Here is a 27733-nt window from a genome sequence, read left to right on the forward strand (position 1 = left end):
CTAATGACAATTCAGGCATTTTAGCAGCAACAATGTTCTCTGCCAGGTCAGAGTGTTGGCATGTATGTAATTTCTATACTCATTTGAAAGTCTGAAGATTAAATAAAAGGCCAGAAATATATTACAAACACGTAGGGAAAAATGCACTGAGTCCAGTCGATGGGATTTAAGAACAAAATTGGCAATACACCTCTTCCTTCTGGGCTGGATCTTCAAATGTAAGTAAAGCTAAAGCAATGTGTCCCTACCAAACTCCTGTTCCAGAAATCTGGCCACGTGTGTCCAGATTATTTCTCCTCTCAAGTCAGCAGTCTTGAGTAACTGAGACCCAGAAGTTCATGAAGACATAGCAGTGCTAACATGGACTCCACTGAGTCTCACCCTCCACAATCAATACATGTTTCTAAGCATGGAGGTACTATGCTCTAATGAGCAATTAGATAAATCAATGGCAAATTTAAGCATTTTTTCATAAACTCATTCCAATTGCAGATGTCTATAAATTCTCTAGAACTTACCTAGACAAAAACGTAAGTTTATAACTTTCAAAATGATCTTCTAGCAGGGACAAGAAACTGCTAATGCCCTTTACTGCATTTTAATGTATTCACATCATTCACATTTTGCGGGGCAAATACACATGAGTAAAGAGTTAATGTTCATAGAAAAATAGAGCCAAATGTGTTGTCTAGTTAGGTCCATACTAAATCAGGTATACACCATCACTGCATCCAGAAAATCTAAACATCAGCTGTGTCACAGAGCCGTGCAAGCCTTCCTTTCATGAGCAAATTGGTAAAAAAATAAAATAAAATCCTACTGCCACTGTACAAAGGTCCTTCCAATTTCACACCAACTCTCCATGCAGCCAGACTGCTTACCAAGGAGAGAAGTGCTCAATGCAAGAGACAGTGATAGGATATCCATGACAGAATGGGTTGTACAGTATAAATAGTAGAACTGGTGCTTATACTTGTGTGCATATTCATTAACAAGCCCAGTGCCGATACCCTTTATAGCACAGCCAAGGCTTGCTCCTAGGAGGCAGACAGTCTGCCCTGTCTGAAACAGAATTCAAAAAACTCTGAAGATCTGAGCCAAGAGCCCTATGCGTGCTGGATCCACAAAGAGCACACTGGGAGATGTGTAAGAGATGGCACTCTTTGGGCCCTAGTTGCTTCAACAAAAATAATACTCTTTATCTTAAAAAACTGGGTGCAATTCGTAATGGTTTTCATATACAAATGTAAAAGTTGGCCACACAAAAGGTAGTAAAAAAAAAAAAAAAAAAGAAAGAAAGAACATAAGAACATTGTCTGATGCCTTTGGACTCTCATAGCCTTTTCCAGAGATTATTTCTCTCTTGTACAATGAGGGGGCTTTATATTATTTTTCTGGTGATTCCCTAAAAGAATTACACCAGAATCTCCACACGCACATTCATCAAGTGGCATTCAATGTCATCTTTTTCATAAAGAAAAGAAATGAGCCAACCTCAGAGATTCAACACAGTGATGAAGAGACGCATATAGTTTGGTCTGCACATACCTAACAAGCAGAAGGGAACTGTCCAGCAGAACGCTCAACATAAAGCCTCAGCCACTGCTCTGCCCTCACCTCCTCTCTGCCATCTCATTAGACATTTTATTTGCCAGAATTGAGAGTTTTGTATGGATATCATACACAGCACAGTATCTGAATACAGGCACTGAGCTCTGAAAGCCATTCATGTGTGACTTGTGCTAAGGTGAATTGAAAAATATTTTATTCACCAAATTCTAAGGTCAAATAATCATTGAGGCTGACTGGCTAATGAACAGTTAAGCAATTTCAGGCTCTGCATCATGCTCAAATTTAGAGTCTAACACAGCTCTCTTGAAATAGGAAGACCTTGTTGTTCTGGCTTTGTTTTTTTCTTGACACCAGGAAAAAGTCACTTCATTTTGATTTGAAATTGTAGCTAATTTGCGGGATGGTATACCTTTCCATATAATTTATTCTTTTCAATATAAATGAATTTATCTGCTTGCTGTAAACTTCCCATGTAATTTTGGTTTAGAATCAGTTCTAATTATCTCCTTACTCAACAGGAATTCAAGACACTTTCCAAAGCTTTACAATATAGGCATCCTAACGGATCACAAAGTGCTATTAATCAAATGCCAAAATCCACTGAAGTTTTTGGTACCTCACCCAGGCCTCTGGGCTCCTTAACATCACTGAAGTATGATCCAACCCAACTTTATCAATTTCAAAGGACATCCAAGAGCCATGTAACCTCTCAAGACCAATTCATAAAACAAGAACTGAGAATGTGTTAAGCTCCATCTTCGCAACAACTAACCCTAACCCTGCCTTTCAACCCACCTAAAAAACCTGCTATAATTTAATCGAGATATCAATACCACAACTCTAATTCTTCACAGCATAATTGTTTCCATAGCAATGGCATTTGGAACAGGCTGCCCAAGGAAGTGGTGGAATCACCATCCACCATTAAAAAAAGGTTAGATGTGGCACTGTGGAACATGGTTATTGGGCACAGTGGTGATGGGTCAATGGTTGGTAGATGATCTTAGTGGTCTTTTCCAACTGTAGTGATTCTATGATTCTACTCTAAAATAATGAGAGGAATTGGAAAAGAATTCTTTAACAAATTTTTCCTCAAGAGTGATTTCCACTATAAATATTAGGTACAATGAAGACAAATTTTTGTTTTCAGATTTCTTCTCCAATATTGATTTCTTCTGGTGGTGATCATTGCAATGAGCAGTATCACAAATTAAGAATTCAGCTACAAGCAATAGCTAGCCCTTAAGATGTTCTGTTCTAGCAAATCATGAAGAACAGAATAAACGTATTTCTCAGTGGGCTTTCACACTTTGCAACTAATGGAGCTGCAAAACAAATAGATTTTTGGCCATATATTTATTGATATAATTAGTTCCATATATGATTACAAAGCTTTGCACCTGCATCACCTCAATTAGAATCTACTGCACTTGAAATGAGTAACTGAGTCGAATCTTCTCTTTCCAAGTGCAACACAAGAACATAATATTTGTTTCAGCACCAAGTGTTTTTTACACCATACATACCAGCAATCTGAGACAGCATTATGATTCAATCTATTGTAAAGCTGCTTAAAATGAAAGGCTTAGGTTAAATAAAAAAAAAAAAAAATACACCAAGTGCTTAACGTTACGCACCTTTTACTAGTTAAGTAATTCTGGCTTTTACAGAGCCTCTAGCTTCAAATCTGGATTTCAAACATGTTCATAGAATCACAGAATGGCTTAGGTTGGAAAGGACCTGAAAGACAATTGAGTTCCAGTCCCCTGTCATGGGCAGGATTGTCTACTGCCACATCAGGTTACCCAGGGCCCCATCCTAACTGGCCTTGAATGCCTTCAGGGATATGGCACCACAGCTTCTCCAAGCAGCCTGTTTCAGTGCCTCATCACCCTCTGAACAAGGAATTTCTTCTTAATATCTATTCTAAATGTTCACTGTTTTCGTTTAAAGCCATTCCTCCTTGTCCTATCAGTATTAGGCAGTGTAAAATCTTACCCCTTTCCTGCTTATAAGCTCCCTGCAAGTACTGGAAATTTAGCCAGAAGACTCTTCTATGACCAAGCATAGGAGGAAGCATCTCCCTTTCCCACAACCTTAGCTGAAAAGCAACAGTATTTCCTCCTTTCCGAATACATTTCCTGAATTCCCAAGCCTTTTAGGTGCTCAAGGTACATCAGCTCTTCAAAGAGACACAGACATTTCTCAAAAAATTACTATTTAATATCTCTGCTACAGCAAGAAAACAAACAAATAAACAAAACACTGGCATTCCTTCTCCAGACATCTTCTTGCAGCAATCACATTTCAGTGCTTGAAATATCCTTACCTAGGCTGATTTTCCTGGGAAATATTTTCCCCTCTCTGGTAATCATTGTCTGCCACCTGAGTCGTGGACCGTTTAACAATCTGCTTGAGTTCTTGTTCTAGGCGATCCTGGATGGCTTTCACTGTTTCAGGGATTTTTTTCAGCTTGGCCAGCCCTTTGATGAGTATGCCCATGAAGATAGTGCTGTTCTCCTCTGGATCCAGTTCCATATCTTCTTTAATTTCCAGGAGGCTTGTTTCTCGCACTGGAATATATGTAAAAAGGCATAATCCAAGATTTAAACTATTGGAAACACCACTTGGCAACGAAGTTTAAATGCTTTTTCTGCATGGTGTCTTCAGAGAACTCTCAAGAAATAAACAAGGAAACATCAGCACTCAGATTTTGGTTGGGTGGGAAAGGGCAATGGAAGTTTTAGTTTGCTTAGAGGAAACATTATGTATCTATACATAAACACACCATTGCACATTTGACTGATTTAGAAATAAAGCTTATGGTGTTATGTATTAGTTATGAAGCAGAGGAAGCCTGGTGCAATTAACATATGCATAAACAAGGAGGTGCTCTATCACTATGAATTCCCTGAATAAGTTTCAAGGAGCTAAAAACTACATTTCTAACCCAGCTGTTTTTCTTCATGATATTTTTCACAAGAGAGAAATTTTCATTATAAACACTATCAAGCTTAACAGACTCCTGATAAATTCGGTAAAGTTTACACCGTCTAAGTGAATTATTGTTTGATGTTATCCCATTCTGCTTTATTATGTCTGTCAAGGGGTTGATGAAGTTACCCAAATCTGTTAGCAAGGCTTCCTGAAAGGAAAAACTAAAAGAATTAGAGAGGATATCATAGATATGGTCCTCCTGAAGTGACAGGGGCAGCACTGGGAGAAATTCTGTTGCTAAGCGACAAAAGGAGAAAAGCAAGAGGTACTGTGCTTCTTCTAAGTACATTCATTAATCAACATTTCTTAATTTACAGATAATGCCCAGGAACAACAAAAGGATGTCTCTGCTGAAGACTGAGTGAAGCACTTAATAAACATATTGAGACGATCCATGGCAAATAAGTGTCTGGAAGGCAAACTGAACTAACTCCTTGTTAACAAGGATAGTGCATGGACAAATGCCACCTGAGCATGCCATCCACCATACCGGTTCCTCATGTAGAAATTAAGCCAGAATGGCAGTTTCATCTTACTGTTGCTGAAGTCCTATCAGAGAGCTATTGGGTGACAGATGACTCCCATGGCATCTACTGCTCAACTGCTTATCCAAGAACCTGAATAAATACCAAAAGATCCAGTGGTACAATTGAAATGACATGGCAGAAATGCAAAGTGGCATGTCACAAGCAATGTGCAGACCTGTCACTGGCCAAAGCGACAGCACTCGGCCTTCCAGAACTTGAAGGGATCTTATAAACAGGAGGGGGAATGGCTGTTCACAAGGGTGGACAGTGATAGGACAAGGGGGAATGGTTTTAAATTGAGACAGCGGAGGTTTAGGTTGGATATTAGAGGGAAGTTTTTCACACAGAGGATGGTGAAGCACTTGAACAGGTTACCCAGAGAGGTTGTGGATGCCCCATTCCTGCAGGCATTCAAGGCCAGGCTGGATGTGGCTCTGGGCAGCCTGGTCTGGTGGCTGGTGACCCTGCACACAGCAGGGGGGTTGGAACTAGATGATCATTGTGGTCCTTTTCAACCCAGGCCATTCTATGACTCTATGAACACTCCCAGGAGAGCAGAAGCTCTGTCCAAGTTAGTACAAAAGCAAAAAAAAAACCCCCCCAAAAAAACCAAACCAATGTCTCAAAGAGCCTGTATGGTGCTGCTTTATAAATAGCACCACAATAAATGGATAATGCTTATTTCAGTGCCAGCTGACACCAACCTCCACAGCAGAGTGGGCCTTTCTGTCCTGTAACCCCAACAACAGCACTTTGAGCTCATATCAGACTTGCTGCTTACTCTTGTATTTCAACTTGGGCACCAGCAATGCAGCCCAGTAAGAGTGGAGTAAGAAAATACTCTATAAAATCATTGTACACTGTGATAGGGAATGACATCAAGTTTTATACAGTCAACATAGGAGGCAGAGTGTCTGGGAGATCAGAGTGCTTTCTTCTCCTCTTGTGTGTATGCTTCTTGCAATTAAAGTCTAATTAACTTGTAATTTTGCAATTTAAGGGGGTAGATTCAACAAACCCATAAGCACTCAGAATACACTTATTCAATAAAAATGCAGTGATAAAAAAGGAGACACTCTGAATGCACATAAACCATAATACTAATTGTAAGGTATCACAGAAACACGGCTTAAGTTGGAGGGGACCTTGAAGATCAGCTAGTTTCAAACCCCTGGCCACTGGGGTTGGGTTGCCAACCACTGGATCAGGCTGCTCAGGACCCCATCCAGCCTGGCCTTGAACGCCTTCAGAGATAGATCATCCACAACTTCCTTGGGCAGCCTGTTACAGTGCCTCATCACTCTGAGTAAATAATTTCCTCCTAACATCTAACCTAAATCTACCCTCTTATACTTCAAAGCCATTCCCCCTTATTCTATCACTATTAGGCCATGTAGAAATTCAGTCCCTCCCCTGCATATAAGCTCCCTTAAGTTATTGGAAGGCCACAAAGAGGTCTCCCCAGAGCCTTCTCTTCTCCAAGCTGAACAAGCCGGACTCCCTCAGCCTTTTTTCATAGGAGAGGTGCTCCAGGCCTCTGATCATCATCATGGCCTTTCTCTGGAATCCCTCCTGTACTGGGTGTGCCAGACCTGGATGCAGTACTACAGGGGCATTACAAGGGCAGAGTAGAGGGGGACAATCACCTGCCTCATCCTGCTGCTACCACTCTGCTGATGGAGCCCAGGATACAGTTGGTCTTCTGGGCTGCAAGAGCATGCTGTTGCCTCTTGTCCAGTTTTTTTTTTTTTATCCCTCAGGACACCCAAGTCCTTCTCCACAGAGCTGCTCTCAAGGAGTTCTTCTTCCTGTCTGTACTCATATCTGGGACTGGCCCAATCCAAGTGCAACACCTTCTTAAACCTCATTAGATTCTCACGTGCATACTTTTTAAGCATGTCCAGGTCCCTCTGGCTGACATCCCTCTCTTCTATTATGTCAACTGCACCACTCACCTGGGTGGTACCAGCAAACTTGCTGAGAGTATGCTCAATCCCACTAGCTATGTCACTGATTAAAATGTAATTAAAATTAAATGCTCCCAAAACAAACCATCTCATGACCAGCTCCATCTGGACACTGAGCTGTTGACAACAACCCTCCAGCTGTCTCAGATCACCTGCTCTCTCATGTGCCTTAACATTTCTTCCAGGAGGATGTGCTCCGTGATCCTCCCAAGGACAAAGGTAGGCTCACCAGCCTATAGTTTTCCAGGTCTTCCTTTCTCCCTCACTTGAATACAGGAGCGATATTTCTCTTTTTCCAGTCAGCAGGGACTTTGCATGACAGCCATGATTTTTCAAATACAATAGAGGGCAGCTCAGAAACCACATCAGCCATTTCTTTCAGAACCCTGGGATGCATATCATCTGGCCCCATAGACTTGAAAGCATTCAGCTTCATGAGATGCTCTGCTCTTACACTGGGAGGGATTTTCTTCCCTGCTTAGAAGTTCTAAAACTGAAGAGGCATGAGAAGGCTGACTAGTTGTGAACACCGAGACAAAGAACTCATTAAGTACCTCAGCCTTCTCCATGTCTAAGGACATTAGCTCTCCATTTTCAATCATCAGAGGAGGTACGCTCTCCTTTGACTGCCTTGTCTGCCCAATGTACTAAAGAATCCCCTCTTGTTTTTTTTCACCTCCCTTGCCAAGTTCAGTTCCAACTGTGCCTTGGCTTTCCTGACTCCATCTCTGCACATCTGGACAGCGTCCCTATATTCTTCCCAGGTCAGGCCAGGCCACTAGGGAGGGCATGGCCACTGCAGCCCAGGCTGCCTCCAATCTTAGCCTCTTTTATGATCCCTTCTGTACTATTGAACATCGGGTCCAGCAACGCTTCACCTCTGGTGGATGTGTCCAAGACCTGAACCAGAAAGCTGTCATCCATGGACACCAGGAATCTCCTGGACTTCTTGCAGCTCACCGTGCTGTTTTCCCAGCAGATCCAGGTGGCTGAAATCCCCCACCAGGATGAGACTCTACACAAAGGACGTCTTGCAGATGATGCAAGAAGGCCTACTCAGCAGGCTCCCCTTTATCAGTTGGCCTGTAGTAGACCCCAACCACCTGATACCCCTTATTAGTCTAGTCTGCAGTTTTAACCCACAAGCTCTCGACCTTTTCATGAGTTGCTCAGGCACAGCTCCTCACAGATTACCCACTTTTTAATACAGAGAACAGCTCCCCCATCCCTCCTACCTCACCTATTCCTCCTATAAAGCTGAGAGCCCTCTATCATGGCATTCCAGTTACGTGAGTCATCCCACCATGTTTCTGTGACAGCAATAAGACTGTAGTTTTCCAACTGCACCACTGTTTCCAGTTCCTCTTTATTTCCCGTGCTGTGTGCATTGGTATCAAGACACTTCAGCTGGGCTTCTGGCTGTGTAGTCTTCTTGGAGGAACTCTTTCATAAACCTCTGGGAAAAACCTGAGACACGCATTTCCACTCAAAGCTCTCATCTCTCACACACCTTTCAACCCATGAGGCTGCAAAACCACTTTGTGCACTGTGTATATGGTCCACTCGTTTTGTTTGCTACTTGTTATTCTTTAAAAACCACAGCATGCCAGGCACAAACAAAGAAAATGAGCTCCTTGGAACAACAGCTGTGGAAAAGACAACAGTGGAAATGCTAGAGGAAAAAAGGTTTTCACATACTGTTTAAAAGTAAAAATGAAAATCTTGTTGCCCCGAGTTCAGTGCACAGCTTTCAGAGCCTAAACAACCTTTCAGACAGGTCCTCATCATTACACCACAGCACATTTGTAAGGGGGGCTGTAAATTACTCTTACTATCACACAATGGAAATGAGAGAGAGAGGAAGCACTGCTACATCCAAATGCGAGGACAACATTTAAGAGGGAATGAAGGCAGCAATCTTGCTGAGAATTCTGCCATCACATGAAGATGAACACTCTTCCATTTTCAAAAAGAGCAAACCAATTTTGAAACACCTTTTATAGTCAGGACAATGATTTACATATCCTACAAATAACAGCACACTTCAATACCTAGAAGCAACGCACCAGAATATGCATTCTGTTAGATCTTTTGATAAAACAGTAGAAATTTTGTTTCCTGCACATTCTGCCTATTAAAGAGATATTCTGGTAGCCTGGGGGGCCCATTTATCTACAAGATCTGACAAGATCCGACAAGATCCCAACCCTGGGATACTGAAGATGTCCCTTTCTTGTGTCTTCCCTACTTTAAACATCCCCTTCTACAATTTAATGTCATCAAGGGGTTATTCGACCACAAAGCTCTGGGCCACAAATCAGTCCCTCACCTCTTCAAAAAAGGCATGAAAGCAAACCAACATTTACGAAGTTCACCTTTAAAACACATATTACTTCCCGGGGGCTGAGGAGCTCCAGGGGTGAAAGATGAATATCCACACAGATGTCTCTGCAAGCTTCATCTATATTTAATCTTAAACTGTGATTCTGTCATTTACTGGGATGTGGACAAAAGCCTAAGACTTTCTTGGTTTCAACATGCACCAGTTTCTACCTAAACTACATCTGCACAATGCATGCTCTCTCTTTACAGAGCTAACATTTTAATTCATGCCATAAGCACCTGCTTTATACAAAGAACCCATAAAAGATTAAATTATTCCTTCAATGCTTGTCTTTATTAATTACTCTGTATTGTGGGGCTGCTGTTTATATTTGGTTACCACCTTTTTTTTTTTAATAAAAAGAAGGGAAAAAAGTAATTTTAATTAAACAGCTTTGAATCAGAGTTTCATTAAGGTTGGAAAGGAACACTAAGACCATTTAGTCCAATCATCCACCTACCACCATTATCGCACGCTAAACCATGTCTCTAAGTACTACATCCACCCTTTTCTTGAACACCTCCTGGGACTCCACCACCTCCCTGGGCAGCCTGTGCTCCTGAGAAGAAATTCTTCCTAATATCCAGCCTGAACCTTTCCTTCATTCACATAATAATACAGAAACACCAAAGAAGAACCCCATGGGATGTTTTCAGTATCAACAAGAACTACATTTCACAGGGTTCCAGCCTGGATGATGTCATCTGTAAATTTACTGATGGTGCAAACAATTCCTAATGAAGATGTTAAACAGGACTGGACCCAGACCCTGGGTGACTGCTCACTGCCAGCCTTCCCCACCCTCTCAGAGTATAATAATGAATAAAATATAATGTGAAAAAAATATATATTCTTAGCTCCAGACTCAGTTGTCTTTATCATCTCCACCATAAGGATGCCTTTGAACTTCAATTTATAATTTAAAACAGAGCTTCGTCATATTATTTTGTTATATCAGCCTAATGATCAAATTTTGTATACAGGCCCATATAAACCAACTTAAAGAGAACAACAACTTCAAGAAGCAATGTCTTTGCCACAACCTCTCTAATGAAGCACAGACACATTTTCAGATGCTTTACAACATGAGAGTGGGGTATTGGAAAAAAACACTCAACTCCACATCTAAGCCAAAATCCATATCCAGTTCAAATCACCAGAAAGTTTAATCATGTGCATCACTGATTTATCACCTCCACAGACAGAAAGGGAGAGAAGTTTTCCTGGTTTGACAATACCCTATAAAAACATCTGCTCCAATTGATGAAACTCATTTATGTTGTTCTGCCATTTCACAAGAAATCTGCTGCAAGAGACATTTCAATACCACTGATCTCCATGAAAGCTTATGTTGATAACTCATTTAAGTGTAACAGGCCTAAGAAAAGATCCTTGGCTCTTGTTTTTCATTCCAATGAATCTTCAAAATTTGCTGCTAGTTATTACAGATGATTTCATTAGCTGTGTGCATTTACGGGCAACCAGTAAAATTTAACATACTATTTTCCACAATTCATGTCCTTCCAGATGATAAATTCTGTGTCTTCAATACTTCTGGAAAAAATAATGCAAATTCAGTTTCCCAAAGGCATGTGATATCTGAAGAAATTTAACCTGCTAATTGTGGTGCTCAATCCTTTTTTTGATCTCTAAGTGGAGACAACAGGCAGCAAATGGGCAGAACTTCAGAAATGGTCCCTTAAAGATTTTGATCATTTCCTCACTTGCCTTAGTATCAAGCCCAAAAGAAAAAAGGCCTCAGAGATCAACAACCTCAAAGCCTGAAGGCAAACATCTAACTGTGATTGATACAGGTCTATATACAGTTTTTAGGACAGTAGTCTTCCAAAAGCAGAGATGTTAGAATTTGACAAGGCCACTCTCTCAAACCTACTGTAACCTCATTTAAGAAAACTGTACCAAGCAACTCTGTGAACCAGTCTGAAAATCCACCCCATGCACTGTTTCCAAGTTCTAAAAAAAAAAAAAAAAAAAAGCATAGCAGTCAAACAGCTTTATGACTGCACATAGAAACAACTAATCAAATTCTTCAAGAAAGGAGACAAAGTATTCCTTTTGGATTTTACCACATGGATCTAAAACTTTCTCCATTTTCCCTTTCCCCCTCCAAACACACGTGCATTACGTGTGTCAGTGCTCAGCATCAAGCCAAAATGTGAACCATTGGTGAAGATCAGTGAGAAAGCCCTGCAAAACAGCACATCAAAAGTTACTTCACAGGCTTTCATGTTTGTTGTGCAGTGGCAAAACAGTCTTAAACTACAAGAACAGGCTTCCTCCTTAAATAACGTAGGCACAAAAATTTACCCTGAGACAATCAAGACAAACTGTGCTTTTCACACAGCACTATAATGATAGCAGGAAAAAAAATGCAGATTCACTGCTGGGTTCCCACCACCTTCTGATTAACTCCTCGGTTGGACTTGTGCAAATGCAAAACAGCTCACAGGACAAGTCAGGTTTAGCAAGAGGATTTAACTTTTAGTGTAAATGCTTGAGAAAAATCACCCTGCTGGTGTCAGATCCCCAGGTGATCTTAATATGAAAAACATCTTTTATTTATTTATTGAGCATGCTTAAGGTGGAAGCAAATGTGACAACAAACAGAGAATGCCAGAATGGTATTTTTAGAGCACCTTTAAAACTGGACCTTAAAGCTCCAGGATTCCTCAGGCTATTTCACAGGTCTCCCCATGCTTCCACCTACACAGAGGGACTTGCATTCTTGAGCAGTAACTACACATTTACTCTTTGAAGCCACCATACTGATTGGATCTAGAAGCTAAAAGTTCTTCTCTTGCAGCTGAGGAATATCGATCATAGAAGAATATCACCTGCATAAAATCCCATCCATAAGAACATGTTACCAACATTGTTTCCACTTAAGGTTGCCTTCTGTTGGCTTTCTAAGATGTAATTTCCTGAGTTTTTCAGGAAAGAAAGCTCCTAGGTTTTCTGTGTACTGAATGAGAACATCTTATAGTTCCAGGAAGAGTCTGGCAAGGCAGAAACTGCCATAAATACACTTCAGAATAGAGAAAGTTCATGCAGAGAAATAAAATTTAGAAGTGAATTTATTTCTCTGAACTGGCATGAAGGGAAAGTGTTACCAGTGAGCTGCCGTTTCTACAATCCTCAGGTGAATGTTACCAAAGATTCTGTTTATTTTAAGTGCAGGAGGAACTGCTTTAATTTCCTTATAAAGATTCTACAGCACAAGATAACATCTCTTTTGGGAAGCAAATGCAGAAAGGACTCAAAATCTTGGCATCTTCTTTGCTGAGATAGGTTGAACGAGTCAGTGCTTCATAGTGGTGTACATTAATATGCATGGCCACTTTGTTTCATCAATAAAAAGCTAAAGAACCTAAATGACTAAAGGCAGAAACAGTTTTCATTATGCAAACGCAAGTTTTAAGTTTCTAATAGTTTTGCAGCCCTGGAAAAGGCTACTTTTAAATAAAATTATTTGGAAAAAATGTACATAAGTACATTGTGCGTTTCAAGCAAAGCCATATGCATACTTCATGCTGACCAAAAGTTTGCTATTATTTCCTCTATCTTTTCCATTCTGAAGGACACTTGCCCAGCACAATGCTACATAATAGAGTGAAACAAGGAGCCAGGTGAAAGATCTCCTGGTGCAATGAGCATGAACAGGAAAAAATCTGAACAAATGAGAGGTTTGATAGCAGATCCTCAACTGATATATAACTATTTACAACAGTTGAGAATGAAGCCATCAAAGCCTTGTTTTCAGGTGTCTGGAGTCAAAGAAGCCATGCTGTTTTATGCCCACATCCAACCTATTTCTTAGAGACCTCTTTGTATTTTCACCTGTTGCTTGTATCTTTGCACGTCCACTCAAACACTGCATGGAATAACTTTATCAGAGAATCTTAGAACAAGAGATGTCATCAATACTGCATCAGGCAAAGAACTTATCTGAGATGCCTAAAAAACGTGAATCAAAAAACAATCTTTCTCATCCTTATTAACTCTTCTGTTCTTATTTTTGTCTGCTTAACTCCATTTTTCCTCGCCAGTTCTAGATATTAATGAACCCTTTCTCAGTCTCAGCAGCTGAGATGAGAATTGGTTGGGCTGTGAAAGTCTTCAAAGATGAAAATGTCAAAAAAATAATTTCAAAGCAGATTTAAAATTGTTACACTAGCAATAAAAAAAAAAAAAATGATGAAAGATAGGGATTCCATTTTTCAACAGGCGCATCTCCTGCTGTCCATTCCCCATCAATAAAGCACAATGGGAGATTCCTATCAGCTCTGCAACTTCTGACTTTTTTCTTCATTATTATCATTATTTTGCTAGGAGGATTCATGGTTTAGGTGGAAAACTATCAGCAATGGCAGATATTACACAATTCACTTACAACAAAAGTAGTAGGCCTGGGGCCCCCAGCACAAGGAGGAAGTGGAGCTCTTGGAACAGGTCCAAAGGAGGGCCATTAAGATGATCAGAGGGCTGGAGCACCTCTCCTGTGAAAAAAGGTTGAGGGAACTGGACTTGTTTAGCTTGGAGAAGAGAAGGTTCTGGGGAGACCTCATTGTGGCCTTCCAATATTTGAAGGGAGCATATGAACAGGAGGGGAACGGCTGTTTACGAGGGTGCATAGTGATAGGACAAGGGGAACTGGTTTTAAACTAAGACAGGGGAGATTTAAGTTAAATATTAGGAGGAAGTTTTTCCACTCAGAGAGTGGTGAAGCACTTGAACAGGTTGCCCAGAGAGGTTGTGGATGCCCCATCCCTGGAAGCTTTTGAGGCCAGGCTGGATGTGGCTCTGGGCAGCCTGGTCTGGTGGTTGGTGACCCTGTATACAGCAGGGAGGTTGAAATGAGATGATCATTGTGGTCCTTTTCAATCCAGGCCATTCTATGATTCTATGAAAAGTAGGTTAACATTTACAGCGGTGGGAACAGCATTCAGCTCTGCATGGTTTATTCCTTTATCTCCCCAAATCATGTGATTTTGGAAAGAACTGAGCTTCACTGATTATATGGGTTAAGTACAACAATTCTGATGATGAAGCTCAGAATTTTTGCATGCTTTCTATCCTAGGGCTCCATGATGAAGCTGCTCTTTTCAGCTTTGAAGAATTGTATTGGCACATCACAACGGATTCCTCACAAACCTCCACTAGGAAGAACTATAGCCTCAGACCGAGAGACAAGCCACCTCAACAGAAACAGCTACGTAACAAAAATGAGCAGAAGAGAAGAATGATCACAGAAGAGAGGCTAGGAGGCAAGTATAGTACAAAACAATAGACTCAAGCTGACAAAAATAAGGAAAGAAATGGTTAAGGGTGAGAAGACTAAAAAAAAATTATCTCAATTTGAGGAAGACTGACAAGGAGGCAAGTGGGAAAGACATGTAGGTCACTTCTGTATTCTTCATTTTATTCATTTGTTGAACAAGGACAACCCCACATTAATCCACTGAAACAATACAAGGATTAATTCCCCATCTGTGCAGTACTTTCAAAGCTTCATACAAAATAATAATAAATAAATAAATCTGAGTATTTTGCTTAGTATCTGTTGCATCAGGTATATAAAGACAATCAGATTAATCCTGTGTCTAGGGAGTCCTTTAGTCAAACTTACAAAGTTCCCACAAGGAAAAGCTTTGACCTTTTGGCTCCAACACAACAAAATAATTCTGTGATATCTACATATACTTGCTTGCCTACATAAAATATAGAGGAGACTTCTATGAAAACTGAACTGACTGCAGATCTCTTGTCCTAGATATCACAGATATGATCAACACAAGAACAGACAAAGAAAACAAAGTGTATTTAATTTAAGTAAGGATTACTTGCCAAAAAAATCTGCAGATATGATTGAATTCTGCCCCTCGATTTACCACTCTCTCATTTCACAGTATTTTACAAATTTTGTCTTTTTATCTCAGGATCCCCATTAGCAGACATCTATAAAGAAGGGAAGATACACCCTCTACTATTCTTGAAAAACTAGCTGAAGTGCTACAAAATAAGCCAGGTAGGAACACAAGTGACTGAAATACTCACTGCTGGAGCTTCCAGGAGTACTGAACTGGGAAGTTTCAAGGAACTTTCGAGGTGTAGACAAGTTAGTGACATCCATGAGGGGTACAGAGGAAGCATCTTTCACAAGTGAACTGTATGAGGGGAAAAATTAAAGCAAACTCTTTGAAAAAATTTAATTTTTTTGTAGAATCTTCATTCACGAAAAATAATTATTTCTTAAATGTGCGTGCAAAAGAGATAAATGTAACAGTTCTGATCAAGAGGTTTATGAAACCTAAATTAAAGCACAAGTCCGTAGATGGGGACAAGTGACAATCTGTAAATACACTTGAAAGAAAAAGACAAAAGCCAAAAAGCAATGATGAGAGAACACTTTTGCATCAGCGACAAAAATCTGGTAACCCAAGGCCACTCTGAATTTATTACAGCTCTAGACTTCTCTGACTGGTGGCCACACCAACATTCACCTCCAGCACAATTAATTCCTGATAAAAAATTGACATAGAATTGTTGTGATCCTTCTAGAAAACCACATATGGAATAGAGATGCTCCCATTTCCACGGCCTTTAGGGGGAAATTCTTTACTCAGAGAGTGGAGAGGCTGGAACAGGCTGCCCAGAGAGGTTGTGGATGGCCCATCCCTGGAGATGTTCAAGGCCAGGTTGGATGGGGCCCTGGGCAGCCTGGTCTAGTATTAAATGTGGAGGTTGGTGGCCCTGCCTGTGGCAGGGGGGTTGGAGATTCCTGATCCTTGAGGTCCCTTCCAACCGTGTGATTCTATGATTCTTTGTAAACTACTTACTCCTTCAAGTTTTTCTAGCATGCTCTAGCAATATTCACTTTCTCCTCCCCTCCAAATTCCTGTTCTGTGCACATCTACACAAACCTTTCTCCAAAGGAACCTTCTTACTCTGAAAGCAGAAAGACTTGGTCATTTCCATAATTTATATAGTATAATTTGCCAAGAATATGTAGTATCGCTTCAGCTGCATAATGAAGGCCATAAAGCTGGATATGGCAGGGGAGCAAATGCAAGAAATCATTTTGAAGATAAAGAAGCAGAGAAGGCTCCCTCTAATGAGTTTTGTGTGTTCCCTTAGAGGTCAAAATACTTACAAAAACATGAAGAAACAAGGGCTAATCTTACTATCCACCTACACTCTACATATCTACAATGCCACTCTTAAAGGGATTGGCTACGCATTCCAGATTAGCACTGTTAGATCTAACACACTTGCAGTGTTGATTTTAAGTAACTATAACCATAATTGCATCCTAATTGACAGCAGTCTAGGACAGTGCAGCAAAAAGAAGCTACAAGATTGTCCTTGATCCAAGTGTTTGTATTAATGTCGTATCAATGATGTATAACAAGGAATATGGAAAAAGACAAAGCAAGAAAAAGATAAGGGTCCCTGTAGCAGTCATACAAAATCGCAGTTAATTAGTAGTTCCACAGTCTGGGTACACCAAAGCTTTTTGTCCGTTTTTAATTAACAAGATGAGTAAGGAAGAGAGAAAGGCCTTGCTAACAACTCCCTTTCCTAGAAACTTCAACTTCAAACAATTCTTAGTTTCACAAATTTATTTAATGAAACTTACAATCTCTCCTCTTATTTTTGGTTAGCATTTTTTATTCCTCCTTCCACATAATAAGATGCTAATTTATCTTTTCTATGCATCTTAATTACATGCTGGCTCCTCTGTTGCTCCCCATCATTGTTTATTATCTCTCCTGCTCTACAAGAAGTGACAATCACTCACTTTCTTTTTTCTAGCCTGTATCTTCCTTTCTTCTCTCCCAAAAAAGTTACTGCCATCAATTTGAGAATTCATAAATTCAGAAAAAGTACCAGTTGAGCTGAATTCCCATTGATCAGAAACACCAACCAAGTAAGTGTTTCAACTTCCATAAAACATCTTTGGAACACTACAGAGCTAAGACGCATTGCTTGGGTGCTTCAATGTTGTGCCTTCTGGCTAGTAACCTTATGATCACTTGGAAGTTTTTTAAACCCTGGCAGCGTGATAAAGTAGACGAGCACTTCTCCTCTGTGATATTCCCTTTGCCTGACCTGAGAGCCTCACGATCATGGCACTTGTGGGAACGATATATGTATCAGGGAAGGAAAAGAATGCTAAAAGGAACTGACCTCATCATAATTCTGTGAGAAGCAGCAAAAAAACAATAGAATCGCTAAGCAAAAGAACAGACTGCTCAAAGGCTCTAAAGAGCACCAGAATACATAGATGTTTCAGGATCTTCACAGTCATGAGCAAAATAAAGTTGCTTACAAATCTACTCTAAGAATAAAAATTCCAATTACTGTTACTGTCCCAAAAAATTTTCTGCTGATGATAGGGAGAAGGTTGTCCTCTTCCCTCCCAGACCCATTGCCATTAGTTAGCATCACATCAAACCAACCTTATTCTTCCTTTCTCCCTGTTGCGTTGTCCCACTTTGTTAGTTGATTTGATGTAAAGATGACGGTGTAACTCATCTATCAGGACTAAGTGCATGTTCATCTTCTTGCTGTGGAGCTCCAGTCTTAGATCACTCAATCCCTCCACTTGAAGAAGGGGACCCTCCAAGGAATCCACTGCTGACACCTGGAATGAAAACACACATGACAACTTCTCAAGGTTATTTCATGCACCTCCCAGAACTTTTCCCTTAAGTTGGAGGAATATCTGAATACCAGGACAATTCTATCCACAAATCCTTTTAAAGTAGAAAAGTTGTGTTTCACTATATGTACTCTTAAGAGAAAACTCAACATACAGAGAGGACTCAGTACGCAAATAATTGAAATCTAATGAGCACTCTTCAAAACTTACGAACATACGTATAAGACAAGCTACTTTAAATATCATTTGTTAAATAAATTAAAACACAAGGTATCAAACTAAAAGGATTATAGTATGGAAAAGTGTTAAGATACTGACAGTGTTGTTTCAACATCTTTATTCTTTTCATTACATAAACACCAATGAAACATTACTCCAGTTTCCAGTTTATGTGGTGTGTTTTGTTGTTTTTTGTTGTTGTTGTTGTTTTACAATGTTTGCTTATCAAGTTTCAAAAAAGGACAATAATTCTGCAAAAGCACCTGACCGGGATCATAGCATCACAGGTAATAGTAGCAAGGAGTTCACAATTGGCTTGGGATAGGGTGATTTGGGTTGAAAAGGACTCCTCCCACTAGGTCACCTTGATCTAAGCTCCATCCAAGCCAGCCTTGAACACTTCCAAGAATGAAAATTCAGACAAGCAATGATGTGTACAAGCCATAAGCAACGTTGCCCTGCTCATGTACTTCAACAGACTGTCATCCAGTGGGCACTAGAATGAGAAACTTAATTAATCTTTTTTGTGTCCTAAAAAAAAAGGCCATGAAAAAAATGTACCAGGAAGGACAAATTAAGGTAATAAAGCAGCACTAATATCAGTTTGGATCTCTCCCAGTTTACTATTTCTAAAAGTTTCACAAGTCTTCTACAATTGCTTAGAAAGATCCAGCACTCCCCAGCAGCATCCCTAACTTTACGGTTGATATTGAAATGAATTAGAAATAACAGCAAGCATATCTTATTTTACTGTGCATCACCTTTTACAGAGAAAAGCAGGTATTTAAATTTTTAGAAGAAAATCAAATATCTAATAATTTAAGATATTACTGGTGAAATATGGCATTTGCTTGCTTTTCAGGATTTAAGTTTGTAGCAAACCTGTCAGCTAAACATTACAAATGAGAAGCAAGGAGATACAGTAAGCAGACATCCAAGCTAAGGTCTGGTCCCTTAATACCAGTAAATATTAACCATACTGAAAGAACATACATCAACAGTGTATTACTGTGCTTTCCTTGAAGTCAAGAATGACCCCGAAATAGCTTTGGGGCACTCCAACTTTTAAATTAACAGCAGTTTCTAAGAGAAAACTGCATTCCTTCCTTCCTTGCTCCTGAAAAGTGTTGCTAAACATGAACTTATCTTTTCTGCATGGAAGGAGAGCATCCATTTGCACCTGCATCTACATTACACAACATCACTTAATGTAAGTCACAGAACAATCAAACAATGATATATTGGCAGTCCACAGGGGAGACATCATGATTTCCTTAAAGACCTCTTGAAAGCCTAAATTTTGTCAACAGAATTTGTCTGTCAATCAGAGGACTGAACAGGATTCCTTCTAATCCCAGCTATACTGAAGTCAAACAGCACTTACATGGCTCCTATCATTTCACACAACGAACTATCCATCCACTTCTTCCCAAAATCTATTTTTGAACAGTTATTTAAATATGATCATAAAACCATGCTGCAGATGAAACAAAAAACCAAATTCACGTCTCCCCAAAGAGGTAACATGTCAGAGTGCATACAAATAGAGAAGGGTCAACAAGCAGTGCAGACACAGCTTAGAAACTTTGGGTAGAAATAAACGTAAGTTCTAATTTTATCTCCTTCCTTTGGCAGGTGGGAATGTATCCCAAATTTCCCAATCACAAAGGTGCTTTAACCCCCAGTCACTCTGGGAGGGTGTGCAGGCATTCATCACTGCCCTGCGAGCTGTCAGCAATTTCAACAAAGCAAGAACAAAATCAGGAACAACATTTGTCAAACTGAGAAGCCGAGAGATGAAAATGCAGCAAGGAAAGCAAAGAGGAAAATGTCATTAGAAAAAGCTTCGACATCCAGTGGAAGTATCGTCTAAAACACACGCAACAAAATCTAAAGCTTTGCACTCAAATCCTTCAGCTCAATTTTTACCTTTCCAGTTACTAAAAAGCTATTCTCAAAGCTAATCATTAAAACCAAACATCCAGCTCTCAAATGTGTTAAGAAGCAGATGGAACAATCAATCATTTACTGTACTTAAAAAACAAAAACCTCACACGGTCATGCACTGAACTTTCTTTTTTCTGGAAAAAAAAAAAACAGCTTTTTGGTTTTTTTTGCAGGATCTGCTACTGGACTTTAAGCTGTCTTTTCTGACAGTCCATATTTGCAGTCAGACAAGCTTGAAGTTATGTCCTTGATAAATGCCACTTTCCCAGTGACTGAACTGCACAGACAAGTTTCAATGTTATGCACACCTGGAGCCTTTTAACTTGATGCAGCCCCACTCCAGAGAAGCCTCAAATAAATGCTCTTTTCATTTTCTATTACCACCAATTATCAAGACAGAGCTCAAGACAAAAAGACTTTTTTACATTCAGAACAGTTCAAGTCTGGAAAGTAACCACAAGCTCAGTCCAAACTCATGGAGGTCAATGGAAGATCTCCAGTCAGTTTAGGAGTGTAGACATTACACAAAAAGAAATCCTCTTCAATAGTTTCACCTACGTAGAACTTCTTTAAATTCTGGCAACAAGCAAGCTGTAGAGCAGCACCCTAAATCATATTTCAGAATACAAAATATAAGATCAAAACATTTTGTTAACTTGTATGGTGGATATGGAGGTTGGTAGCCCTGCATGTGGCAGGGGGGTTGGAGCTCAGTGATCCTTGAGGTCCTTTCCAACCCAAGCCATTCTATGATTCTATGATAACCTAAAGCAGTACCATAAGCAACCAAAACGATGCAGAGTTGACTACAAAGAATGCTCAAAATTAAAGGCACAATACAAATAAATCAGCAAATGCAACTGTTTTAGAAAAAATATAAGAAACATTGGTAAGTTAGTGTTTCACCTTACTGCCCTGTGAAAGACCAGTTCTAACAGCTGATTTTCAGCAAGCAACTGTAACTGATAGGCTCCAAATCAAGAAGGATTCATTCTCCAGATGCCTACGAGTTCTAAGAGTTAGAGATGTGGATAGAAATGAAGGGGAAGCAGCAAACGAATAGCAAGAGCAGTAACAACAACAGCAGCTCTGATGACTACCTACAAACACAAACAGGAACAGTTTACAAGCGGTTTTATTTAAAACCAAAGTACACATTATGACCATGTTAACATGACGGTCAGCTGCCTTGAGGAGCAGGAAGGTTACAACAGAGTTCAGAAATTCAACGCTGTGTGTCAACCAAGAGCATGGCCAGTGCAAAGTGAATCCAAGAAGAGTCAGGACATCAGCAGTAGCAAGACTAGAAATACAGTATTTTTAACTAAACACATAACTGGGACCAGACTAATATATCTATCATTGCCAAAATTTAAATAAAAACCTGAGCTTTATGTCCCTACTCAGTCAATATCACACAATCTTCAGTAATGTGCAAGAGACACAAGCATGTGATAAAATACTTTCACCTTCGAAGATCAGAAGAGTTTTATTTCCAGTTGCACCGTCAACTCATATTCAACTTGGACATGTCACTTCAATTAGGACAAGAGATAATGGCCCCACATTGCACCAGAGTAGGTTCAGGTTGGATATTAGGAAAAAATCTACTCTCAGAAAAAGCAGTGAGGGCGAATTCTGGGAAGTGCTGGAATCACTTATTGTCTCTGGAGACGTTCAAGATGACAGTAGATGTGCCACTGAGGGACATCTAGTCTGATGTTCAGTGTTGCAGTGGTGACGGGGTGATGGTCAGACTAGATGATCTTTGTGGTCTTTTCCAACCTCAGTGAGTCTGTGATTCTATGATTCATAACCTCTTCTCATTTCAAATTATAATATGGAAAAGGAGTCAGGTGGGTTTCACAAAGTATAGCTGGTCAAAGTACAACACAAAAACTACTCCATAAAATATGACATTGCTCCTGCTCAACTTAATAGCTATTTCTCCTGTTAAAGAGAACATTAACCTCAACAAAATACTCTTATAAGGGATTTTTTTCTATTTTAGTTTAGACATTGCTCCTCCACTCTTTGAATAAAGAAGAAATCAATACTGCAGAAAGAAGCCTAAATATTGGGTTGAACGTATCGAATATATTGCTAGGATCACTCCTAAACATAACTTAACATAAAAGTAGCTTTTAAGATTTTAAAAAGCAACTGCCTCCCTCCTTCTTAAATAAGAAACTTAAAATAAATATTAGATAGTTGAATTGTACAATTATTTTTTTCTACTCATTTATCACAAAGTTATCCGGAGTACTCAGATAGGAGCTACCCAACTATTTGTAACACTCTTCAGGATTTTAATTTTATTATTTTATTATTTCAAATTAAGAATAGAAAAAAATCTCAACAAGTTACAACACTTTGAATTTTAGCATTTACAACACATTATAAAAGTATACTTTTTTTTTTTTTTAGTTCATGGTGTTTTGTACACTCACTTTAAAAAGAAGAGGAACAATTCTACATTTAGAGTATTAGTATAAACCATTGTCACATCCATTTTCAGAACAGCCTCGCTTTTCTGATTCCTACTCTCTACCATATTTAACTCTGCTTTACAGAACTTGTTATAGATCAGAATTAGAAAGCAACTCAGCTATTTCATATGGCAGCTGTTATTATATATAGTAGTGAAACCAAAGGCTATCTGTATCTACCAAGGAGAGATCTCAGCTGCAGGACTGCATCATCTCCATACTCCTAGAGAAGTGGTAGCTCAGTATTGTGGTAGCTCAGGAACACTCAGTGGTCCCTAGGTAAATGCTGATGTGTAACAGCAGCAAGCACAGACTTCAAGATTTTCCATTAGAATACGCCAAATAATTTTCTGGAAGTCAGGAATTAGCATTCATATCATTAATAGAATAACATACTAACTTTGCTTGGAAGGGACCTCTAGAGTTTTCCAGTCCAAATCAGAGCTCAAAGCAGGGCTAACTCCAAATGTTAGATCATGTTCACCAAGTCCTCCAGTTAAGTTTTAAAAATCTGCACAGATAGAGATTTGGAGCCTCTCTGGTCTCTTGTTTCTAGTGTTTAATTGCTTTTCTTCTTGCACTCAGTCAGTTTCCCCCATCAAGACTTGTGATGGTTGCTTCTTGTTTCACTGTGCATTCTGCAGAGAAGCCTGGCTACATACAGCCTCTGCTTCTCCAGATGGTCACAGATGGCAAAACCCGCCCTTCTTCTCTGCAGATTGAACAAATTCAGTTTTCACAGACTCTTCTTACACCCCATGTGCCTCTAACCTGGGTGTTCTCCAATGGAATTCTCTTGTAGATCCTTTCTGTCACAATGCCAACATCGTTCTTGCAGCAAAGACCTCCAAACTGGATTCAGATAAAGCCTTACAAGTGTATGGTCACTTCCCTTGATATGAAAGTGTATCACATATATACCTTGAAGGTGACACGAGTGAGATTTGGAAAAAGAAATACATTACTCAGCAAGTTGGTGAGGGACCTGAACCTTGTCTTCCTCATGTCGCTGCCACCTCAGACACATTCTGAACTGAGGGCACAGTTAATATACAGCCTTTTCTTTTTTCTTCTTATCCTTGGTTGGACAAAGAAGATTGAAGATGTTATAAAACAAAGAACAGTATGATATGCAATTGGATTTTCTCCTCTTTAATTTATCCTTTCAGCTTAGACTAGAGTTTCAAAGTACTTGCCTGTTCTTTTTAATATTCCTATTACATACTGCATTCATACTAATAAAAGGGCTAATAGAAGTAGAATAGCATACAGAGGGGAGGAGTTCTTTAAACAGAAATTCCACCACAAGTAAATGTTACCAAACGAAAAGGGAGGTAATTTTTATCACCACTTTTCTCATATTTACATAGATTTTTTTAAATCTCTGAAAGTAGTCTGGCTCTCGCAATGAAAGACATACTTAAACTCAAAATTACTCTATTTATTGAAAGAATAATAAAAACATTGGCTCGTCCAACAACAGAATTTGAGATACATAAACTCAGTCACCTCTGACGTTAAAACCTACTTATATATAAAGTACAATAATATGCAGTGACCCTTTATAAAATAAGGATCAATGAAATAAGGCTGAAAAAAGAGCTCTGTTCCATATGAACTAAAAATCCTAATAACTGAGGCACCAGAGACATTATGCAGCTGGTTTAAAGGTCACAATCAGTTTATAGTAGAGCTTTATCGTCTGAAAAAGAAGATATAGTTAAACATTTGCCTATCATAACAACCAATTTGGGAGGTTTTAATTTAGTATTTACACTATAACCTAAGCATGAGAAAAATATGTCTTAAAAAAAAAAAAAAGAAAAAAAAGTCGTCTCAACTTTGTCCAAAGTTTTTCAATCTGCTTTCAGTTAGATCCCTTTAGGGGATTTTCAACAATATTTAAGTTTTCCAAAAAGTATTGTAAAATAGAGAAATTCTTTTAATTCTAGACCTCCAATATTGTGGAAGTCTACAAGCAGAGATAAAAATGAAAGCCTTCAAGTTCTCCTTCAGGGTGGAAAAACAGAATAATGGTAGTGCAGACCAGGAAACAAAATGCTTTCCATCTGGGATACCAGTCTACTCTCAGTTCAGATGACAGATACAAAAAGACGAAGAGCAAACAACTGAGAAAGGTTAAAAGAAAACAATGTGGTAGGTCACAATTTGAAGGGAAAAAAAAAGCCAAGTCATACACAAACACAGTATGACAAATGGAGAAAAGCTGAACCCTTTGAATAAAACAGCAAATAAACAGCAGCAGCCTAGAAGGTTTCAGCTGCCCTGCTGGATGAATGAAGACAATGCTGACATTTAAAAGGGAGAGAATTGATCTATAACTTTTACAAGCAACTTGCTTTCAAAAGATACAGGAAAGGAGAATGGCTAAAAAAAAAAAAAAAAAAGTCTAAATGCATGTAGCCTGATCTAAACGAGCAGTTTGCTAAATTCTGTCTACATCTGGCTTGTGTGAGAATCACAGAATCACCAAGGTTGGAAAAGACCTCCGAAATCATCCAGTCCAACCATCCACCTACCACCAATATTTCCCCACTAAACCACATCCCTCAGTACAACATCTAAACAGTACTTTGAGTCTTCAGTGTTAGGGTAACATAATGAACAACAGATTAAGCCTGCTTTTAAACAGCATTTGTATTTTTCTAATTAGAAGCTTAACATAAGTCTTATCAAGTGAACTAGTTTCAACTGCAAAATTTGTTCAGTATTTTGGCAGCGAGGTCATTTAGGATGAAGCTACCGTGTTTCTGTCCTTAAGAATGTCACAGCCAAATGAAGGAATGTAAGGTAAACTTGCACCCAAGCTACATTAACAAATCCAAGGACAGGGAATCATGCACTACCAAATCACCCTAGGCCAGTGTACAGCATGGTGTGAATTGGTATCAGGACAAGGCAAGCTAAGATGACCCTGGACTTGAAGGAACACCCACACAGTCTTAAAGCAAGGAGCCTTTGGCAAAAAAAGCATGGAGAGAACATGAAAAGCACACAGATCAGAGAGCTATTCCTGACTGCCATTGCCTCTTTTCCCTTTAAAAAAAAAAAAAAAAAAAAAGGAAAAGGAGAAAAGGCACACAGGATATGTGAGGATTAATGAACGCCTATAAAGCACTCATAATGAACAGTACTGAGTGTTGATTAGCACGCTGGATATTAAGATGATGGAAAAAATTACAAGTAATTTTGTTCGCCTTTAAACCATCTTGGAAGAATTAACAAGCTAAAAGAGCATTCCAAAACTGTTCCAAAAGATAGAAGTAAAGAAGGCAAGCCCTGTAGCAGTGTACTGGAATTAGCTGAGGTCACTTCTCTTTTAGAAATAAAGGGATTTGCTGATCACTGAGGAAGAAAGTGGGGAGAAAACCAGGAGATTCTGACCTACACACCAAAAAGGATGCTCAGGATGCAAGAGAACAGCTCACCCTGAGAAGCCAACAGGATAAGCTTATTTAGTAGTGTAAGGACAGGGAAAATGTAGACATAAAAAGAATAAAAAGGGTTACTTTTTGTTTGTGAGGTTTGCTTTCTCTTAAATATAGTGCCTTATATTAGATTGCCCACTTGTGCATTCATCAAACACAACTGAAATGCAGCCATTTCCACTAAAATAGGCAGCAAGAAGCCAGCATGCAGTACAACACCAAACAGTAAGAAGGTGTACGTGAAGGCAAAACACTGCTTTAATGCTTCAACAGAGCAGAAAAGTGTCATCCACACAGGTTCCAATAAGCTGAATTCCACTATCCTACATTCCAAATCAACCATCCCAGCTAGTCTTATTTTCTTTAAGGGAAAAATAATGATTGGTAATATCAGATACAAGCACAGAGGTCAATTAGATGACAAAGCCATTTCCCCATGACTATTTTACCACCTAAATTCTATCTTACAATATTGGTTTTACATCTTTTGCTGATAAGAATACTGCTACTACAAAAATATCAAAGCAAATCTGTTACAAACATCGTAATACAAAGTGCAGCTATCCTTTACTGTTACTAAATCCTTATGCAAATAGTGGTGGCCCAACCTAACTTACTACTTTCCTCTACAAATTTTAAAATATTTACAGAATTATGTCCCCCACCAGCTGTCCTTTACTCCACCTACATAAATTTAATTCTTGCCATTTTCTCTTAGTCACCCATCTCTCTTAGCCACCCATCAATCACTCTCCTTCCTCCTCCACTTGCTCTAATTCATCAATGTCTTTCTAGTAATGAAGTGCAGAAACCACAAGCAGTGCTCAAGGAACAGACCAGCTAAAAGCCATGAGAGGATCAGCCAACTGCTCAGTTGAACTTCAACACAAAATACGAGCTATCTCAGCAACACTATGGCTAAATGACTTCCTCAAAGCAAGGAATTCTGTGTATCTATCTGCATCTGGACTATTAGATGACGACGCAATGGAAAAAAGACACACATGGACTTGGTACCTGTGACAGCTGCATGCCTTGAATCCTCGGTAGCTCCTTGGCAATCGGATAAAATCAGCAAATTAAAAGTTGGGTATCACCTCTGAGAGGCTCACATAGCTCAGCCACACACCTCAGCTCCCACAGGACACTGCTGAGGCTAAAAGTTTAAACTGGTTCCAAAAGTAAAAGGGACAGATTTGAGGAAGAAATCTACTCAGCACTATTCAACACAAAAGACAGAAGCTTCTCAGTGAAAGGCTGCCTGCTGCTGGAAGCTCACAGTGCTTTGGAAAAGGCCTGCTATTGCTTGCTCCATCTTCATCTTCTTTCTGAGCATCCCCTCCATCAGACATCAGTGGCCTCGGCACACCTTTGGTCTGACCTTGTGCTGCCATCTACATTAAATCTCACTGGAGCACTGTCATGGAATAGAGATACCATTGTAGGTATTATGAAATCAGAAAAAAAGAAAATTCAAGGCTCTTTCTTCTATTTTTTCCT

The 27733-nt window shown here is 39.4% G+C and overlaps 1 protein-coding gene across 1 annotated transcript in view; it reads right to left on the reverse strand.

Annotated features, from left to right (window-relative positions):
• EXOC4 (exocyst complex component 4) overlaps positions 1–27733 on the reverse strand; it is a 392686-nt gene that overhangs the window by 332542 nt on the left and 32411 nt on the right. Inside the window, exons 4-6 of the mRNA XM_010710270.4 lie at positions 17927–18111; positions 15522–15631; positions 3902–4145 (exon numbers count right to left, since the gene is read on the reverse strand). Of these exons, the coding sequence (XP_010708572.2) occupies positions 3902–4145; positions 15522–15631; positions 17927–18111 (539 nt within the window). The remainder of the gene's footprint in view (positions 1–3901; positions 4146–15521; positions 15632–17926; positions 18112–27733) is intronic.

Source organism: Meleagris gallopavo, chromosome 1 (assembly GCF_905368555.1).
Source record: "Meleagris gallopavo chromosome 1, MGAL_WU_HG_1.1, whole genome shotgun sequence".
In the NCBI taxonomy this organism is placed as follows: domain Eukaryota; kingdom Metazoa; phylum Chordata; class Aves; order Galliformes; family Phasianidae; genus Meleagris; species Meleagris gallopavo.